Source organism: Plectropomus leopardus, chromosome 20 (assembly GCF_026936395.1).
Source record: "Plectropomus leopardus strain MGB_pleo_1.0 chromosome 20, ASM2693639v1, whole genome shotgun sequence".
In the NCBI taxonomy this organism is placed as follows: Eukaryota; Metazoa; Chordata; class Actinopteri; order Perciformes; family Serranidae; genus Plectropomus; species Plectropomus leopardus.
In genome coordinates, this window is record NC_142195.1 from 27,752,964 (window position 1) to 27,772,566 (window position 19,603).

A 19,603-nucleotide genomic window follows, 5' to 3' on the forward strand; every position below is an offset into this window, starting at 1 on the left:
ACCCAAACTGCACACCACAGTGATGATTTTCTCTTGACTACTACCTTTAGTTTGTCTTCCTCCTTCTATCCATCGAGCCCTGAGGATTTTAAACTGAGGCGTCTCTCTCAACGGGGGTTGTGGGAGAGAAGAACGGGGCGGCAGAGGGAGAGGTGTGTGAGGTGAAAGAAAAAGGTGCATGCAGGCGCTCTAAAAACCACACAACGTTAGCTACTGCATTTGGGGATTTCGCCGTTCAACAAAAGGCTCATGGAAGCAACGAAGGCACATTTGTTGGCGAAAGATTGTTTCTTTTTAGGGCTGTACCCGACTCAACTTTCCATGTGACAGTTACATTTACATAATTTAGTAAACAAGTTAACTACAGATCTGAAATGTGCAACAACCTTTTTTTGGAGAACCTGATATCAAACAAAAGCCGGAGACTCTATCTGTATATTCACCACTTTTGAGCAGAAATTATTTCGGTGTCTTACGGTTTCTCCTGCTCTAAGCAGCTGCCCTCGAATTGCAGCAGCATAAATGCAGCAATATAGAATAGAATAAAAATACTTTTTAATCCAGTGAGGGAAACTGTTTTGTTACAGCAGCAAATAAGAGAGCAGCAACTGGGTAAAATGTTCGGTAAAAACGCAAAATAATGCAAATATATATACAAAGGGAGGCACTTAGCATAGAATAAAATAGAATAAAAGAAAATAACAACAATAATAATAATAAAGATATGTACAGTACGTACAGAAAACAAACAAAAAAAGATTAAAAAGAGCAATAAAATAAAAAATGTGCAGATAAATGTGCAAACACAGTAAAGTGCAGATGTGCAACAGAGACGACGATCAGTGAGTCCAGTGCAGAAGGTGAGTTCAGCTGCCACACAGAGGCGAGCGAGAAAGAGTCTTTCTGCAAATGGAAGGAAGGATTGTTTAAACCGTTCTTTGTTACATATCTGGAGACCAAAACTCCACACCACGCCACGCCACGCCACGCCTCGCCACGCCTCGCCACGCCACGCCACGCCACGCCACGCCACGCCACGCCTCGCCACGCCACGCCACGCCAGAAAGGTACCAAAAACCTATTCCTGTCCAGGAGCCAAGCCTCTACCATGGCTATAAAAGGTGAAAAAGAGAGCTTGCACATGTTTCTATGGACAAAATTTCAAAACTTTTCCTTGATTTTTCAAGAACCCACAATATTTGTTTTTTTTTTTACATCAGATTCAAGCTTAAACAGAATTTTAGATAGCTGGCATTGAGAAACAGACATAATAATAAACAAAACGTCACATCAGCGCATATTAGAGCTGCGTTATGTCGATAGTAACAGAAAATAGATTTGCATTGTGTAGAAAGATTACGGTAAGAATTTCATAACACACAACAAAATTCCACAAAACTTTCAACGATTTTTACTAATACAAACAACTTTTCCAGGCCCCGAAAAGGTTATTGAGAATTTCAGTGACTTTTCCAGGTTTTCCATGACGATGCTAACCATGTAAAGCATGGCTCTATTCCCTTTACTAAGGTATCAAACGCTTTCCGGTCACAGACAGGAGAATCCTGCACGCTCTCCAGATCCACATCAGCGTCTTTGTGTGAGGACACCAGCCAGCTACATCATTACATGTATCTATGTGTGCATCTGTGCATGTTTATGATAATGGACTTTATATGTTTGGGGGTGTTTGTGCGCACTCTGCATAATGTGTGTGCACCCGGTGTGTGAGTCCCAGTGAACAATGGCGGCCATGTGGTGCCGCAGTGGTGGTAATTGATGAATGGGATGTTTAAAGAGCAGAATATGAATGAAGAAGAGAGGAGCCCGGGGGAATACTCCACACCATTGTAATCAAAGCCTTGATAGTGTCCCCGCCTTTGACTAATGGTCCCGAAAAGAAGCCTCTTAAAGCCTGCCTCTTCAATTCCCCTGTCCTCAGCGTGACGCAGACCTCCGGAGAGAGGACGGCGGGGTGGGAGGGTGACTCATGTCGGATCTTTTACATCAGCACAACCTTTGCTGTCACTCAAATACAGGTGAGATACCTGAGAGCAGGGGTGGAGGAAGTATTCAGATCCTTTACTTCAGTAAAAGTACCAAAACAACAGTGTGAAAGTACATGGTCTCTGTTACCTCTTTGAGCCTTCAACAGTTATTTAAATATAGATAATTAAGCTGTTTCTGAAAGTGCCGATGTGAAATATTTGTGATTAACCATTCTCCAGTTCACAAAATTAAAGTGATTCACACGGAGAATTGTTTTTGTATTTACGTAAAGTGCCAGTGTGCAAAAAACAGCATCAAAATAGAGATTGTTTATTAAAAAAAGAGCCAGTGGAGGATCCCCCACAGCCCCAACAGGTCCTAGCTAAGTCCTGAATGTCCTAAAATCCTACAAATGTCCTTAAATCTAAGAACCATCTAAAATCTTGAAAAAATGAAGTCTAAAGTAATAGAAACGTCCCAAAATCCAAGAAATGTCCTAAAGTCCTAGAAATGTGAAATGTCCTAAAATCCAGAGAAGTGTCTTAAAATCTGAGAAACATCCTTAAATCCTTGAAATATCCTTAAATCCTAGAAACATGCTAAAATCCTGAAAGTCCTGAAGGCCCTTTAAGGCCTAATATTTAAATAGCCTATTTGAATTTTAGACATCTAAAGACCTGTTTAGGCTCTGCAGGAACCCTGTGTGAAATGTCTATTGTAAAATGTTGTAACTAAATGAGTAACTACAGCTTTCAAATAATCAGGAAAAAGGATAACATTTTCGTCTGAAATACAATCGAGTACAACTATAAAGTACCTAAAAACAGTACACAAGTAAATATACTTACCTCCCACCATTGCTTAGTGTAAACCTGTTTAGTTTTTTTACATCCATTTCACCTTTAGCCACTGACAGTATCATTCAGAGGTGTGTACCTGTTCAGCTGCTGCTGATTTATGTAGTTCATATGAAGCCATTCTTCACAGGCAGGAGGAGGAGGAGGAGGAGCGAGAGGAGGAGGAGGTGAAGGAGACCGAGGTCCTGATGAGGGATGGAGGGCAGGAAAGCTCTGATACAAAAAAGGCAGAAACACACAGAGAGACACACGTTTATTGATAGCACTGCACAACGCAAAATAACTCACTGGTGCATTATTAGAGTGACTCTCATTCACATCGACCTCCAGAGTCGCTGTACAACAAGGTATGACCATCAGTGTGTGTGTGTGTGTGTGTGTGTGTGTGTGTGTGTGTGTGTGTGTGTGTGTGTGTGTGTGTGTGTGTGTGTGTGTGTGTGTGTGTGTGTGTGGGTGTGTGTGTGTGTGTGTGCGTGAGTCACAGCTGCTTATTCAGCATGAGATCAGCAAATCAATAAATCCAGTCAATTCAGAATGAGTCAATCTGATACAGATACTCAAAATTTGAGGATGACAAAGAGTTGGTTCTCTTACTTGTAGTGCCATGTATTAATCTAGATTTTTTTGCCTTGAGTTGCAGAGTATTGGAGATATCGCCCGTAGAGATGTTCGCTTTCTTGCCAATATAATGCAACTATATGGCACTGAGCTTATGGTGCTCAAAGCACCAAAAAACATACATTTACTTAAGAGGATCTGCAGACTTTGAGCAAACAGGCTCTCATTCGAACTCGTCAAATAACGGCGCTTTGTCAGTGGACCTTCAAGTCACAATATGAAGCACTGTGTAGCTTCCTGCGTCAGTTGCGGATGTTCAGGGACGATGTGTCACTTTACACTTATGACATTCACTGCGTCTTTTCAAGATACTTTTCACAGTAAATGTACTTTCTGCTCGTTACATGTATATGGTCATTTTCTAAATAAAATTACAATGTAGGTAAAACACCTGTTTTTAGGTTTGCCTCCTTAGAGTTAGGCACCAAAATCTGTGATTTAGGAAAAAAAATAGTTTAGGTAACAAAACTCCTTAGATAAAAGACCGTATTTTGGCTTAAAATAAGTATGTTTGTTACTAAGGTGACTAGTTAAACGTCACATGTCTCATGTAAAATTATTCACTTGACATATATCATGTAACATGCTACATTTAGTTGTTAAAAAAACTCAATATTGACTTTTGGTTTCACACAGGAAGTGAACAGCAGGTTCCCTGGAGAAAGTCCGGAGTATGTTTGACCCATTCATACATGAAGACTTTACTGTTTACACTATGGTGGATGCTGGCAGTTATCCCAAATTGCCGCTGCCTGGTGCGCATGATACGGCCAGGAATGGTGCCTTCGTGCATGGGTGTCTGCTGTGGAGAGCTGCTGACAAAGCTGTGGTATCTGATGAGTTTAAAGTGAGAGCAGACTGCGTGAGCAGTTTCATTTATGAAGTTTTTTCTTTTAAGACAAACCAACCAAATCACCGTGCAGAAGGAAGCGTGCATCTGCTGCTACTTCACACAGCTCAGCGGAGGAGGACACCATTAATGTTTACATGTTGTGCTGTCGTGAGTATGAGCCTCTCATCCATGAGTAGATGCACGTTTCCTCCTGAGCAGTTGGCGGGTGTATTTTGCTAAAAAGAAAATAGTTCCTACATGAAACTGCTTACAGCAAGGTCTGTGGATTATCTTCAGTAACTGGGTCGTGATTCCTGAAAAGAGACATTGCGGTTGAGTTTTTCAAATGCATTTTTTGGCACTTTGAGCACCACAAGCCGAGTATTAGTATTATTTAGCTCCATTATACCGTTTATAAGACAGACGTTTATATGACCAAAACCTCCAACGCTCAGCAACTCATAACAAAACTATCTGGATTAATAAATAGTACTACAGGTGAAAGGGGAAATATGTGTTTTTGATTTTGGGGTGAACTCAAGATTCAATTCAAGATTCAAAGTGTTTATTGTCATATGCACAGTATGGAAATATGTTTCCCTGTACAATGAAATTCTTACTTTGCTGTCCACAGAATGCCTAACGTGTAGCAAATATAAAAGAAATATGAAATAGAAATTTAGAAATTTACAATAGAAGAAATTTAGAAATTTACAATAGAAGTGGAAAGAACAGTGCAAATAAAAATAAAATAAATGAATGAACTGTCCCTTTAAGAAAAATTAGATAATTTACGGACAATAAAAATAAAATATCTTTCTTATCACATATCCCAGTGCACCAAACTGAGCAGTTTATGCTCTTGTTTCAAACCACAACAGTCTGAACACACAGCAGCGGTCACCTGTTTCTCTTAAATGTCACAGCAGTGCAGCCTAGAATATACAATCCAACACACACACACACACACACACACACACACATTATTACAAATGTATGGCATTACTCCTGCACACAGTGTGTCGGTGTGGCCTTTTGCAAGCGTCCTCTGAGACGCGGCATTGACAAACCTACAAACAGTAATTGGGCCATTATGACTCCCTGCGATGGTATTGATTCCACTGTTTTAGGTGCAGGCGGGTAATGGGTGTCTAGACAGAAGGGTTCATATTGCAGGCAGTTGGGCCGGCGCAGTATTAGATACAGTAATCTTGATGTTGTCCGTGACTCAGGTGTGTTGTTTTGTGGAAATGATGTAATTTAGTAGCACATTTGAGCCCTGATTGCACAATATGTCTATGTGCCATGAGCGGGTATTTCAGCATGGAGAGATGCTTTTACAGAAACTTAAAGAAGCATATTGCTGGTGGAAAGATGCAATTTTAATAAAACTGGGACGTCTATGCAGTAGAAAGATGCAAATACTTTTAAAATTACATGACCAGTGAATGTTGGAAAAAAAGATGCTTTAATTCAAGGGATAGAAACCCTACAACTCCCAGAATGCACTGCACTGTACCGGACCAATAGCGCTCCTGCTGGTGATAACTCATATGTGTAACAATGGTGGCCAACCAGCAAAAAACTGTTTTGTATTACAGTTAAGCAGAAAATTAAAAACATTTGAGGTGAGAAATTGGCAACAGAATCTTTGTTTATATTCAGTCAGCACTGCTTCGATTTACCATTTGATCTCAGGTTTTTTCAGTCATTTACAGGGAGCAGGAAGCAGCATGGTGCCCACTTCCTGTCCAAATACTCTTGCTAATACAGCTAAACATGGCACTAAAATATGTTTCTAAAAACACTTTTAGGTGATAAATAAGCAGTGCAGTAACAATCTTGATTTAGCTTCAGTAAGCACTGCCCAGTTTTACTGTTTGATCCAGCTTTTCACTCTGTGTGTCTGCGGTGATGGCATGAGTGGGGGTCAATACAAAAATGCGGAAATACAGCCTGTAGTTCGAGCAACAGCTCCAAGAGCCAGCGAAACTCCACCGGATGATGTGCTTTGCCTAAATCTGTGTCATCAGGCAGCGTTTCGCTGGGGTGCGAGAAGGAGATCTAGGCTCTGGTTAAGCCGTGTTTCCATTGAAAGCTTTCGGTATAATAACCTTGAGACCAAAAGAAACGAACATGTATCTCGACCCTCGATCTGTTTCCACCACAGACGATACTCTTACATATGGGCGGGTTTGTTGTCAGAGTGACATCTGTACCCCGTTTACATCCACAGAACAAGGCTGCACACCGACATTTTCAGAACAAAAAAGAGCAAACAAAAAAGGCTGCAGTGAGAGTCTCTCTCAATGGGACATTTAAAAATTGCTGGTTTGTGCATTAACTCCTTTCTTTAAAATCAGGGCTTCAATGTGCTCCGAGTGCAAATGAACAATGCTCCAAGTTTGTTTGTTTTTTCCTAGTGAGGACTAGAATATAAGCAGCTCAAATAATGTGGTCAAAATTAATATTCAGTTTTCAAACGCTTGAAGATCCACTAACTAAAAGTGTCTGTCATCCAAGAGAGACAATGAAAACAGATGGAGCAGTTTTCATGCTGAAATTTCAGGTGTGTTGATGGATTCACGTTATCAACTCACTGAGTAATAATACAAGAAAACATCCCGCCTCGAAAGTTGCCGGCCGTTGTTGAAGTGAATGAAATAAATGTTTTCTCAGTCTGCAGCTGCTGTTAGAGGCTGAGAAACATCCTTTTAAGTCATAGTTATAGTTCACTAATGTAGGAAAAACTCGTCACGGTATGAACACTGGTTAAACCAGCCACAGCTCTTCAGTGTCGAATCTCTTGGACTGAAGTGTTTCTACTCCATCTTTTAGTAGCGCATCTGTGTGTTGGGTACCTCCAGCAGAGGGGTGACCAAAAATGGAGCTGATAAGGAACGTTGCCATTGGCACTATCCACGACTTTTCACAATGGAAACTCAAAAAATGCATACCTAACTGAACTGAGCGGAAACACAGCTTCAGACGGTCCATCTTCACAAACTACACACATTTTTTTTATCAAAAGGCGGTTGAGAATCGGTGGACTGTCCCTTTAAACACTAAGAAGGACTCCATATGGAAAAAGGAGGAAGGAGAAACATGGAGATGGAGTCCTGTTTTCCCCAGTCCAATTATCACCAGAGTTAAAACTAATCCCACCAGAGCTGAACGACTACAGTCTGCTCCCCGACTGGAAATCCAGTCACCTGGAGAGCAGAAAGCAGGTGAGAGCGATCTCATCAGAGCCTGATCAAAATCAAATATTACTGAGGCTGAGGTTTCCATGGCAATAATGTGCCGCCCCCTCCATGACATTTGGGGGTTCAGCTGCGAAGGAGGTACCCCCCCCCCCTCCTTCCCTCCTCGTCTGTCTGCCTTCTTGGTCCAAACGTGAGCAGAATAGATGAGTAAGCAGCGTCTCGGCCACCTTTTCACCTTGTGTGAATCTACAGAGTTGTGTGCACAGCTCTCCCAGGGGCGGCGCCGCAGCAGGATCCTGCCATGTGTGGCAAACATCCTCCGTGTTCTGCAGAGTCCCGTCGGTCCGCAGAGAAATGCTGAGGCCATCGATTGCTTTCTCCACGGGGGCACAGTGTGCAACCCGAGAGCCTACTAAATGTCAATGGATATGAATTGTTTAAAGAACTCTTGATCCTCTAATTCAATATTGTAAAGCTTCACAAAAGGTCGCACTTAAGGTGAAATAACAACAATACCTCACACAGTCATTATTTTTATTTATCTTTTCTCCTGATTTTATATCACTTTAATGTGTTGCAATTCTGTATGAGCCAGAACTACAAAAAAAACACAAGCAACTGGACGCTAAAAAAATCGTTTTAGGTTTTGCTAAAAGGTGATAATAAATCAATCAATAAATTAATCGGTCGTTTTAATTAATTTGATCAAGTGTGAACACTGGATTCAGTACAACACACTGACACTGTTGTTTTTTAGTCACAGGCATTAGACTTGCTTCGGCATTTCATCGTTTTCTGCAGCGCTTTCGCAGAACTTCGATCGCGGTTATTTAGTCTCATTTTGTGACCACGGAGCACCAGTGCAACTTTCATACCACCATGACGCTTTAATTTTCTGCAAACATTCAACTGTTGACCTGAAGCTCCAAAACAAAACATCGACACTTCCAGCCTGAGACGAGTCGGGTCCTTCAAAATAAAACCACCGGGGTTCCACTTTGATTTATTTACTTGCAGCTATATTATATTTAAATTTGCTGTAAGAGTACTTTATTTCAAATTCTAACTGTATTTTTATGAAACTTTATTCCAATAGTAGTTTAAGTAACTTTATTTTATGTCAGTAGCTATGTTATTCGTAATTGTAGTTCATCTAATAATTTGGTATTTTAGTAGTTTATAGTAGTTTAAAGGAAATTCCAAATATTGTGATACATTGTGAATCGTATTATGGCCTCAAAATATTATGGTATTATTTTAAAGCAAATACAAAAACATGCTGCAAATACAGGAAACAAAATAAAATACAGAAGACGCAAACAGATACGAAAACCTTCAAATAAAGAAATCAATCATTCCTCAAACCCATGTGACCATCTGCATATGCATTAATAAATCTATATTTTTTGGGGTGAAAGATCTTCACGTAGTGTGTGGCCCTCTGTTGCCATCAGTCGTGAAGTGTAAAAACCTCGACTACTTCAAGCTGAGCAGCGATCTGACGACTTTGAAAGTTGTGTAATGTGAAACCTGCTTAATGCACATTATCATGAGAAGTCTCTGAGCAGCTCATGCATTTATGCTGTTTATGTGTTGTGTCTGTTTGCATGTGTTTTTAGTTGCGTTGAGCTCTCGGCGCCACCATACAGAGCAGCATTTTAACCAACACTTTCCCTCCCAACACCAGATCCCGCTGCCTTCCCACCTTCTGCCTGAAATATTCATCTGGGAGAGTGCTGTCATGATGAAACACACATTTTAATGCTTACAAGAACACTGCCCCGGGCTCTTCTCACAGCATCAGTCACCTACCATCAAGTCAAAGCTGCTTCTGAGGGGCGAATGTATGAACGGGCCCCAAACGCCGCGCCGAGGAAGACAAAATAACAGGACTGGAGTACAGCGAATGTCTAGCTGCTCGGCTGTGAGCAAACATGCGGGTATTGGCTCAGTGTGCCGAGGATCCAGTTCAGCTTTCTGGTCCTTTGTTTAGTTTGTCGCAGATGTTCTTGCCTCCGTGTGTGTGTGTGTGGGAGGGAGTGTGTGCGGGATGATTTTCACCGTGGTCTGCTGATCTCCTCGCTACATTAGGTCGGGTCATTCCTGTGATTGCTGCCAGAGCTGCCAGTAGACCAGATGAATGTCTCAGGAGGAAGGCTGGGAGCCAGCACATGCATATATTTACAGGCCAGAAGCAAAACAACACAAAGCTTCAAAAGCTCTTCGTTGCATTTTAGTTTTTTTTTTCTCAAATCTTTACCAGCTGTGGTGAGTACATAACCTTAAGAAGTTTAATAACGCTGTAGACACTACGGGCGGATATTGTGCTGCAAGATCAGATATTTTGATAGAAAACAAATATGTTGTCAGGGAGCATTTTTATGACATGATCAAAAGGTAGATAATAAAATAAAAAACACGACCGTAAATAATCTTAACCTGAACTGCCACTAAATACCAGGATCATACTCTGACTTCAAATATCGACCTTTTCTAACACGATAACACCGGACTGAGCCTTTTATAGAGAATATGCATAAAGCACCGATAACTGGAAACAACAACTCGTCTTCCCATAACACAATTTCCCTGAACTAGTTCAGCTCTCGTTCACAGGGTGGTTTCCGTGGTAATGAAGTCCTCAATACTTTCGCCATATGGAAATACCCGTGGTTTCTAAAGTAGAACGGGCCAGTTGCCCGTTCTCTGGTACTGCGGCCGAAAACATCACAACCCGAACCGAACCGCGTGGGTTTAAGCCTGAATCCTGCCTGTACTGAGCCCGCGCACAACCCAGCACGAGCCCCCGAAAAGCACTCCCAACGCCTGAGACACACCAGCTGTGCGGGGCCACGCGTCTCCAGCGCAAAATGGACCAGCTCTACACTGTATTTCCCTGCCAGAGCAATAAATATCAGCAATATATGCTGGATTTATATTTTAAATTAGCATAATTGAGAATTACTTCTGCTCACTGTTATTTATGTATTTATTTTTAAAAGGATTTTTTTCCCACCGCCCGAGTCATACCCGACCCCGCCAAATGGCACATATTTTTTAGTTTATTTTTTCGTCCTGAACCTGGCCTGGGTCGTTGAGCTTTTCGGGACCCGTTGGGACGCGTCAGGCTCGGGCTGAGATTGAGAACTCTCGCAGCTCTCTTGAGAAATGCTCATCCAAACAACTTCACACTGGACTTTGCAATTTTTTCAGGTCCTAAACAAAACATCCACCAACAATGAACGCTTGTCAAGAAAAATAAAAGAATAAACTTACAAAAAAGGAGACTCCTTCTATTTTAGCTGGATATTTTGTTACTTTAAAGACCATTATTTTTATGTAAAGCTTTTTAAAAACACATTTTTTACATAAAGACCTTTCAAGCATGAAATAAAACAAGTAAATGGATACATACGTAGCTGAGATGTAAACAATCAATGCAGTCAAGTTACAACAACATAAATATTAAAACCCGACAATAATTGTCAATTTTATTATAAAAACTAAAATTGTAGTTTCATCCACCTCTTAGGTAGGGACCGAAAAAATAATGCATCTCTTTTTATCCATTCAAGTTCCTCTAGTTTAATGAGGTGCATCAGCTCAAAACTAAAAATGAAGCGACCCTTATTAAACTGCCATTGTGCTCTATTTAAATCTATTTACATTTATGCAATTTTATTTGTTTTTCTGAAAGAAGATTATTGGGAGAAAGATAAGATAAATGGCTTTGAGTATGAAAATTGTACAGTAAGGCACTTAGACAGATGAAGGAAATGAAAGGGGATTGTGGGTTGGAGGATTGTGTGTGTGTGTGTGTGTGTGTGTGTGTGTGTGTGTGTGTGTGTGTGTGTGTGTGTTGGGAGGGGGGTATAAATGAATACACAGAGGGCCTCATTCTGTCTGGTCCATTGTCTTAATTGTCATACTATTCTGTTTTGCAGACGCTGTCCTGTGATCACTGAAGGAGAAGCTTTACAAACACACACACACACACACACACACACACACACACACACACACACACACACACACACACACACACACACACACACACACACACACACACACACACACACACGTGTGTGTGCAGTAGCTGGCAGCACCTCTCACAGGTTTAAAACTGTAAATGCATCCACTGGACATCACCACAAGTGCGTCTCAGATCTTTACTGGTTTCAGCGTTTATGTCTGGAATAAATTTGACCAAAGTTTTGTACAAAAAAACAGCCAAAAAAAAGGAAAGCATAAATCAGGAGCTGGCTCAGGGTCTTAACGGCGTGGTTGTCTATCAGCGTCAAAAGGTCTCCCCAGAAACAAATGTGACTGGCTGCTTAAAATTCCCAGAGGTTTATGGTTATTAATTATAGCAATTCAGGCATCTCTAATCCAGGTGTAGGTGATTAATAGCAGTCTGAGAGGTGGAGGACGAGGCCTTCAGCAGCTCCGACGCCATAAATCTACACTTCAAGGAAAAACGCAGCATTCAGATGCATCTCTGTCTGAAGTTTGATCTATCAGTCATGCTGTAAAGTTTGTGTTTTTACTTTATGAAGCTCTTTTGCAAACTTTTTATCCCTCAGCTATGTGTTGTAATTATTGATTTATCAGTGTTTTCAGGATCAGTGCCACAGACTTTTGATTTATCGTGCTTTGTGTGTCCTCACGCTGGAGAGGAATCCTCCACTCGATCTCCACTTCATTCAACGTCGTGTCCATTTTTTTGGAAGCCGAATGCATCTCAATGAAGATGAATTATTCCTCGCCGCTTTGATTTCTCCCTAATCGAACTGAAGTTGGGCTGCGCCAAAGTTTCTTAGGCACAACAACACATGCATTTTTTATAAAAGACAGATCATGGAACGCAGTTCGGAGGAAGATAGCGGTGACATATTTTGTGCTGAATACACCATGCATATTTCATAACTAAAAGTGTTTTCTCCCCACCAGCTTTTGTCGACATGCGGACTCGGAGGACCTGGAAATATGAGAAAGTGGAGGTTTTCATCTATTGTTAACCGTTTGTTTTGCACATAAATCATAATCTTGAATCACAGTCAGCTTAAATCACACCGCCTGAAAGAATATCCCATTATTGTTAATGATATTTTATTTTTGTTATACCCACATTTCCATAAGTTATAATCAGCAGAAAAACGCCCTAAAAATGAAGAGTACTACTGAAGCAGTGAACTGGAGAAAAAAAAGGTTCAAAGTTTACAGCCAACTGCTTAACAGATAAAGATGTTGTATGCATTAATTTTGAGCTTTTTAGGCTGTTTATTTTACCCCAGAAAAAAATCATTGCCATCTATATCATTCTTAAAAAAATGCAGACGCTGCACTTTTATAATCTTCAGGGAACGTTAGCGAAAGAAAGTGTGGTCTTTTAGTTTTCGTCTGCACTTTAAGTAGTTTGTTCAGGGTAAAAAGATTTTGTTTTCATTATTTTCAGCTCATATTTCATAGGAATTAAAGAGGATCTCCATATTTTTATATAATTTTTTTTAAATGTTACAACTAGGTTTAAGCAATACGGTATTGGTCATCACGTCTGATAACAGAACAGTATCCAGTTATGCAACACCTGTTATGAATTTTGCACTTTATTCAGTCTCTTTCTTTTATTCTGTCTCCATGCTTCACTCGTGGATAGAGGGGAAGAGAAGGTGGAAGGTGGACTACTGCAGCATGTTTCTGTAAGTTAAGTGTAACTTTCGAGTACTCAGAAAGCTGCTTTGTCCCTTAATGACCCACTCTCCCAAAACCCATTATATTTTCTGAAAAGGTTATTAAAAACATACATGCAACATACATGTAAATGTTCTGTGTTGTTTTCTGTCTAAATTCGATAAAATCTTCTTTAAACATCAAAAACTCTGGTTCAGGTCTTAAATACAGTCACTGACTGGTTTGGCTTTGTAGTAGAGATGATATCAACAATCGATTTATCAGTTGTTAAGAATTAATCGAATATAGGAAACGTACTCAATTGATAGGCTATGCAGTGCTGTCATAGTTTATGCAACATGTTGCTGTGAGTTAAGAGTGAAGAAGTTTATTTTGCCATTTGTACATGCACAAGCAGTACAGGTACATACTTTGCTTTACTTTTGCTCCAAGTGGTGAAAAAAGTAAAGGCAATACAGATAAAAACAAACAAGAAAAAAGAAAGATACTAATAAATATTTAAATAGAACACACTTTAAAATACAATAAGTTAAAAATAAGTTACAAACTATAAAAAACGATCGTTACTGCTCCTACTGCAGTTTGTGTGAGGAAAAAACGCATTTGTTGTTGTTTGAAATACGCAAAGTTTTTATGTTTTTTTGTCAAATAACGATTAACCGATTGTTAGTTTTACCAAGAATTGATTAAGGAAAGTGCTTACGATCTGAAATACGACTTTGTAGGGAAACACAATCAAATAAACACGTTTCAGTGTGTGTGAAACGTGATGCAGTGCTCATATAAAGAGGTAAATTCCCGTCTGCCGGCGGTGCAGCACAATCGCTCCCCGTCATCTCTCAGCTGTCATCTGCTGCAGTTTGTCACAATCCAGAGCATCCCACCGACTCTGCGGCTGACAGCTCTGAGGCCCCGCTGAGGGGAATCAAATGCATTGTGAGCTAACTGATGCAACACACACACACACACACACACACAGTTTGTGAAATATACATTTTCAAATAAAAATTGACAAAGAAATGTAATCTCAATTCAGAGAGCCGCTGAGGCTTTGTCACCGGAGAAAATTAATTGTTACCCGCTCGGCGACGGGCGTGTGACAGTTGTTGAATGGGCTAGATAATGGCTTTATCATCTAGCCATGAAACAGCCATATTGAAATAAGTGACAAGCGGTGCAACAGGAAGGGTGCGCGAGCTACAGATAACAGACAGACAGGAATCGATGGAATCACGTTTAAAACAGCCCGAACATCATCTGACAAGACATCAATTTCTAAACGTGTTGACAAGTCTCACAAGTAAAAAAGACTTCAGAGCAGCCAGAGACAAAAGACTCCACTAAATTTAGCCCAGTTTGTGGCCTAGTTGATGGTGGATTGGTGGAGGGCGGATGGCTGGGAGTATTGGATTTCTGTGCCACACGACTCTAATGCATCTCATTACAGAGCCGGTCCAGATAGATTTGGTTTAGAGTGAGTATCGGGTCTGAAAGAAAAGCATCAGATGGACTCAGCAGCTGCCAGCGAGTCTGGCTTCAAAATAAAACACAACAGCTTCCTACAAGCACTTCATTTCATATCTCAATTAAAGCTTTATTTTATTTATTATAAGAACGGCTTATAACAAAAAGTAATAAATGCATTTTATAAACAAGGAAGCACTTTCACTGCTCTGTTTTGTTTTTCAGCTTCCTGTCTTCACCAGAATCAGGAGAAATTATTGGAAAAACTGATGGGTTTTAGTATATTAAGGTACTTTAATGCTATACGCGGTTTAGGTTTTTCAAGAGATTAAACAAAACCTTAAAATTGACCAAAAACATATTAAGATATTACCTTAGGGCGTTTTTTGTGTGTGTCTATGTAAAGTCGTTCCAACCTCTCTAAACTTTCAAACTGTGAATTTAATCCATCAAGAATTAAAGATTTTGTCATTTCTAATTTATTTTAATACATACACAACCCATAAAGTACCCCTTTAAATCCGACTTCATTATTAATGGGTAATTTTTTGTTATTTTAAGGGATAGTTTAAGGGATTCCATTTTATAGTGTTAAGGAAATTATAAGGATTTTAGTTTACATTAGTAAGTATTAACGCCTAAAATCTATAATTAATTAAAAGGGCTTTAATATAGATAAAGAGGACCTTAATTTGTCAATTCAGGGGCAAATTCGGGGTTTATGCTAAACATGGGGATAATTAATAAACGGAATTATTTATTTAGCTACTTTAATTAACCGTACATTTTTAAGTGGCAAAAAAAAATCTTAAAATTGACCAAAAATTTGTGAAAACTATCCTTTATTAAGCCTTTAATTCAGACCTTTTTAAGTGGAAGGTAAATGGTGGTTTTAAAGGGTTGTGGTCAATTTTTAGTTTTTCTTTAACCAACTTAAAAAAGCCCTTAAATCTTGTACAATATCTGTTTGAAAAATTACAATACAGATATGTACTGTATATTGCAATCCATTAAAAATATCTTAGTTTCATGATGAATGGGTTTATAGGGTTAAAAAAAGGTTAAGAAATCATATTGATAGTTTTTGATCTTAATCATTGCATATTACCTAATGATCCTGTATCTCATGACATTTTTGTGTCTCATTACACCATCCATAACGTTTTAACTTTGATGGATATTAAAGTGAGCAAAGACGAAGACTAAATCACTTAAATGGCTAGAGAGGGTCAAACGTCTGCTAAGCATCGTTAAAAATACAGTTTTACTGATGTTTTCTTTGTCGTTTGCTTGATATAATCTGAACAAAAAGGCAAGAGAAGAAACCTCTAATGTGGGCAAATGAGCATGAGGAAATACAACGTGAATGGTCGTTATCCCACTGAATTGATACGGCTGCTCCATATAAGCCAATTCAGTGCGACCTGTCAATCAAACAGTCACAAAAACACACTCAGCGTGTCAAGGTATCAACTGGATTCAGAGGTTTTTGATGTCAGCAACATCAATCCATGACCTGAAAACACTGGAGCGTCTCTGCCTCCTTGTTATTCCCCTGGAGTTCGTCTCTCCTGGGCCAAAAGCTTCGAGAATCAGCCCATGAAAACACAATCAGCAAACATGGCAGTAAGAGACGGAGGATTGGGGGCTGTGCAGCACACGTCCCACCAAGCACTTCAAAGTAAAAGCACCCTATCCCCGGAGAAGCCTCTCGCTCCTTAAACACTGCAGCAGCATCCTCCGCCTCCTGCCCTCGTCTTCCCGAGTTTCTGCCCCTCCAATTAAAGGTCTCTGGCCTGTTTCCTGACAATAATACTACGCAGCTTATCGGTAGCCTAAATAAAGATCTCTCTATGAAAACCAAATTGTCTAATTTCACATTTGATTGACCTACGCAGTTACACAAGGACGTTGTTTAGCGGAGTACAATTACCTATGCGTAAAAGAAGAGTGCGTGAGGTTAACGACAAGCATAACTTTTCTTTTCTTTTTTTCCATTAAATGACCTCGAGAGAAAAAGAAACGACAGCTCTAACTGCCGATGAAACCCTGGGGGGATGTTGCAGCTCCACTGAACAGGACTAAGGGCCCCATCGTTGCCAGAAACCATTACCCACTGAAGCCGCGGCCTCCGCCATGGAAATGAAATCAGTAAAATGGACGGTAATTCGATTGCCTCCTTTGTCCTCACAGAGCAACGCTGTCAGTTCTCCAGCGCAGATCTTCAGATTTGACAGTGGTTATTAATTAGCCGCCATTACGGCGCGTGCAGAGGATGACATGTGCCTGCACGGGTCATCCTGGAGTCAACAACGCACTGACTGCTGACACGGCATTCATCTCACTTACAGTCAGTGGTGGAAGAATTATTGAGACCCTTTACTTAAGTTACAGTACAAATACCACACTGTGCAAATATTTGGCTACAAGTAAAAGCCCTGCAAAATGTGCCTAAAGTATCCACTGTGCAGTAAAACGGTCCCTGTCTGTGTTTTCCTATCCCATCACTGCTACAATAATGTGTATGTGGTATTTTCCTGCTGTAGATGTTTAAGGTTGTGCTCATTTTTAACGTCTTTATATCCTGTTGGTGAGTTTAATCCACAGCAATGGATTATAATCTATAAAATCATCATGTTTGTAGTGTGGCTGTCCTATGAGAATAACATATATCTAAAAAGTCTACTTTTTACAAGCTCAGAAAAGCTGCAAGATCGCCATGGCATCAGCATTAAGAACTGATGCAGTATATGAGGTGGAGAGGATGCTGAATGGTGTGACACCTACAGACTGTTTGAGACCTACAAACAACATAACTCGTGGCTATTTTGTGATTCATTCTTGTGTTTCCAGCAGCATTTAAGGTGCAGAACATGGGAGTTTTGCATTTTAGGCTCGAAAAGTGTTTTTTATTTATTTATTTTTTTTGTTTTTTTACAAAGACATTGCTGTTTTTCCTGCAGGGATAGAGGCATGAAAATCAGTTTTTTTTCTTTTTTTTAAACAGACTCAAAAAGTGGTTGCGATTCATCAGGATATTGCTTCTTTTCTTGCTGGATTAGTGGCACGCTCTGCCCCACAAATCAGCTATTTTTTATTTTCCTAACTATAACCAAGTGGTTCTTGTGCCCAAACAATGCCAACATTTTTTCTAGCTATTGGGTTGTTGTGCCGATCAATAAGCATGATCACTCATTTTACATCAAACGTCGCCTAACAAAGACATCAAATTAAACCTAAATAAAAACATGTTTTTGGTTCCTCCTGCAGGTTCTTGAGCGAGTAGAAGTTTCACATGAATCCGCGATCATTTCAGAGAACTCATTGCTGAAACACACAACATCAATCCTCCTGATGATGATACTAGCGTGTGCGTGTAAACGCAGCGACAGACACACCCCTCTGATTGTGTCTGTAAGCAATCCTATAAAACTGTCAATACTGTTCATGTCGTTACATGTCTGAGTGAAACTGCAGCAGGAATGTTAAACACAGGCAGCTGATATGAGCCGATACATCACAGGTGAGTCAGATCACCTGAGTGAAAAGAGCATTATCTCACAGTGCAAATTCACATGCACTGAAACAGAAGCAGCACGGCCTTTACAAAGTGAAGGGAAGTGGAAGAAAGGGGAATTTCCCTTAGCCCCAAACCGCCTTCAAAAGGATTTTCATATGCAATGTCGGTGCAGATCATGAATTATCCATGATTGCAAAACAGATCCCTTGCAGTAGCTGCACTACACGGCATATTGGTATGTAAAATAATGCGAATGATCCCCAGAAATATGTATGCATGCAGAGTTGGTCTGGATTCAGTCTGTGTTTTCCTGCAGACAAATTAGCTTCCTGTGGCAGCCAAATGTCACGAGCAGTTTGCTTAAATGAAAGGAAGCTTTTATAGAAGCATTGTTTCACACAAAATGTAATTCATTGTTACATTTTCATTGCGTGACATGCTCCAGTGTACCCTCCTCTGCTCATGCACACACCGAGACACAACACCGGCACGGTAATCCTCCAGAAACCAAAGCAAACTGAGAAAAAAGGCACTCTCTCAAGTCTGATGGGGGAGGCTGTGGTTGCTGGGGAAACGCCTACGAGAGACAGTGATGGCCGACACCTCGGGGACCGGATGGACTGATGGGTAAGCGAGGGGATGTGTGAGTGTTTGTGTGTCTGTCCGTCTGTGAGCGTGTGTTGTTAATGAAAGAGTGTGAACAAATTGAGGAGGTCTTAGAGGATGGATGGTTGGTACACGGGGGGAGCGACAGCTACGGCTCAGGGCGAGCGGGTCGAGGGAGGGAGGGAGGGTGACAGATGTTTGCTGTGGGTGCATCTCAATACCCTCAAGTTCCTCCCTCGTGTCACTCTTTCTGCTTTCTCTGAATAAAAACACAAACTTGAGAGGTTTATTTTAAGGATTTGTTTTCCTCTGGCGCAACACAGAGGAAAAGTAATGGCTCAAATGTTGCACTGTTGATTATTTGCAGGATTTTACAGGATGCAACTGTAATATTTCCCAATAAATTGCTGTAAAAAGATACAGTGATGTTTGACTACACATTTACAATAAATTACCAGTTGCATTACTTTCACAATAAATAATTTTACGGTAATTTATTGTGAAATACTGCAGTTACAACTTGTAAAACCCTGGAAATAATCACAGCATCTTTACATCTGTGTCACTGTATCATTTTGACATTGATTTATTGTGAAATGTTACAGTTGTAACTGTAATATTTCTCAATAAAACATTGTAAAAATGAATAAACATTGTAAACATTGTAAAAATGATACAGTAAGTTACTGTGAAAGTAATGCAACTAGTAGCCAGTAATTAAATGTAAATGTACAGTCAAAATTGACAGCATTTTGACAAATAAGTCTAATATTTGTGTTTAACTAATTGTCAATAAACTGACTAAAAAAGGAACAAATCC

The 19,603-nt window shown here is 40.1% G+C and overlaps 1 protein-coding gene across 3 annotated transcripts in view; it reads right to left on the minus strand.

The window, feature by feature from the left end:
• Positions 1-19,603, minus strand: part of LOC121960324 (uncharacterized) — a 41,496-nt gene that overhangs the window by 3,628 nt on the left and 18,265 nt on the right. The window contains exons 4-5 of one of the 3 annotated variants that reach the window (XR_015775169.1): positions 2,926-3,059; positions 1,240-2,048 (exon numbers count right to left, since the gene is read on the minus strand). Coding sequence is in view for 1 of the 3 variants with exons in the window: in XM_042509996.2 (XP_042365930.2) it covers positions 2,926-3,059 (134 nt within the window). In the remaining 2 variants the exon portion in view is untranslated. Of the gene's footprint in view, positions 1-1,239; positions 2,049-2,925; positions 3,060-14,089; positions 14,109-19,603 lie in introns of those variants that run through there. The other 2 variants (XM_042509996.2, XR_015775170.1) reach the window with 2 other exon arrangements.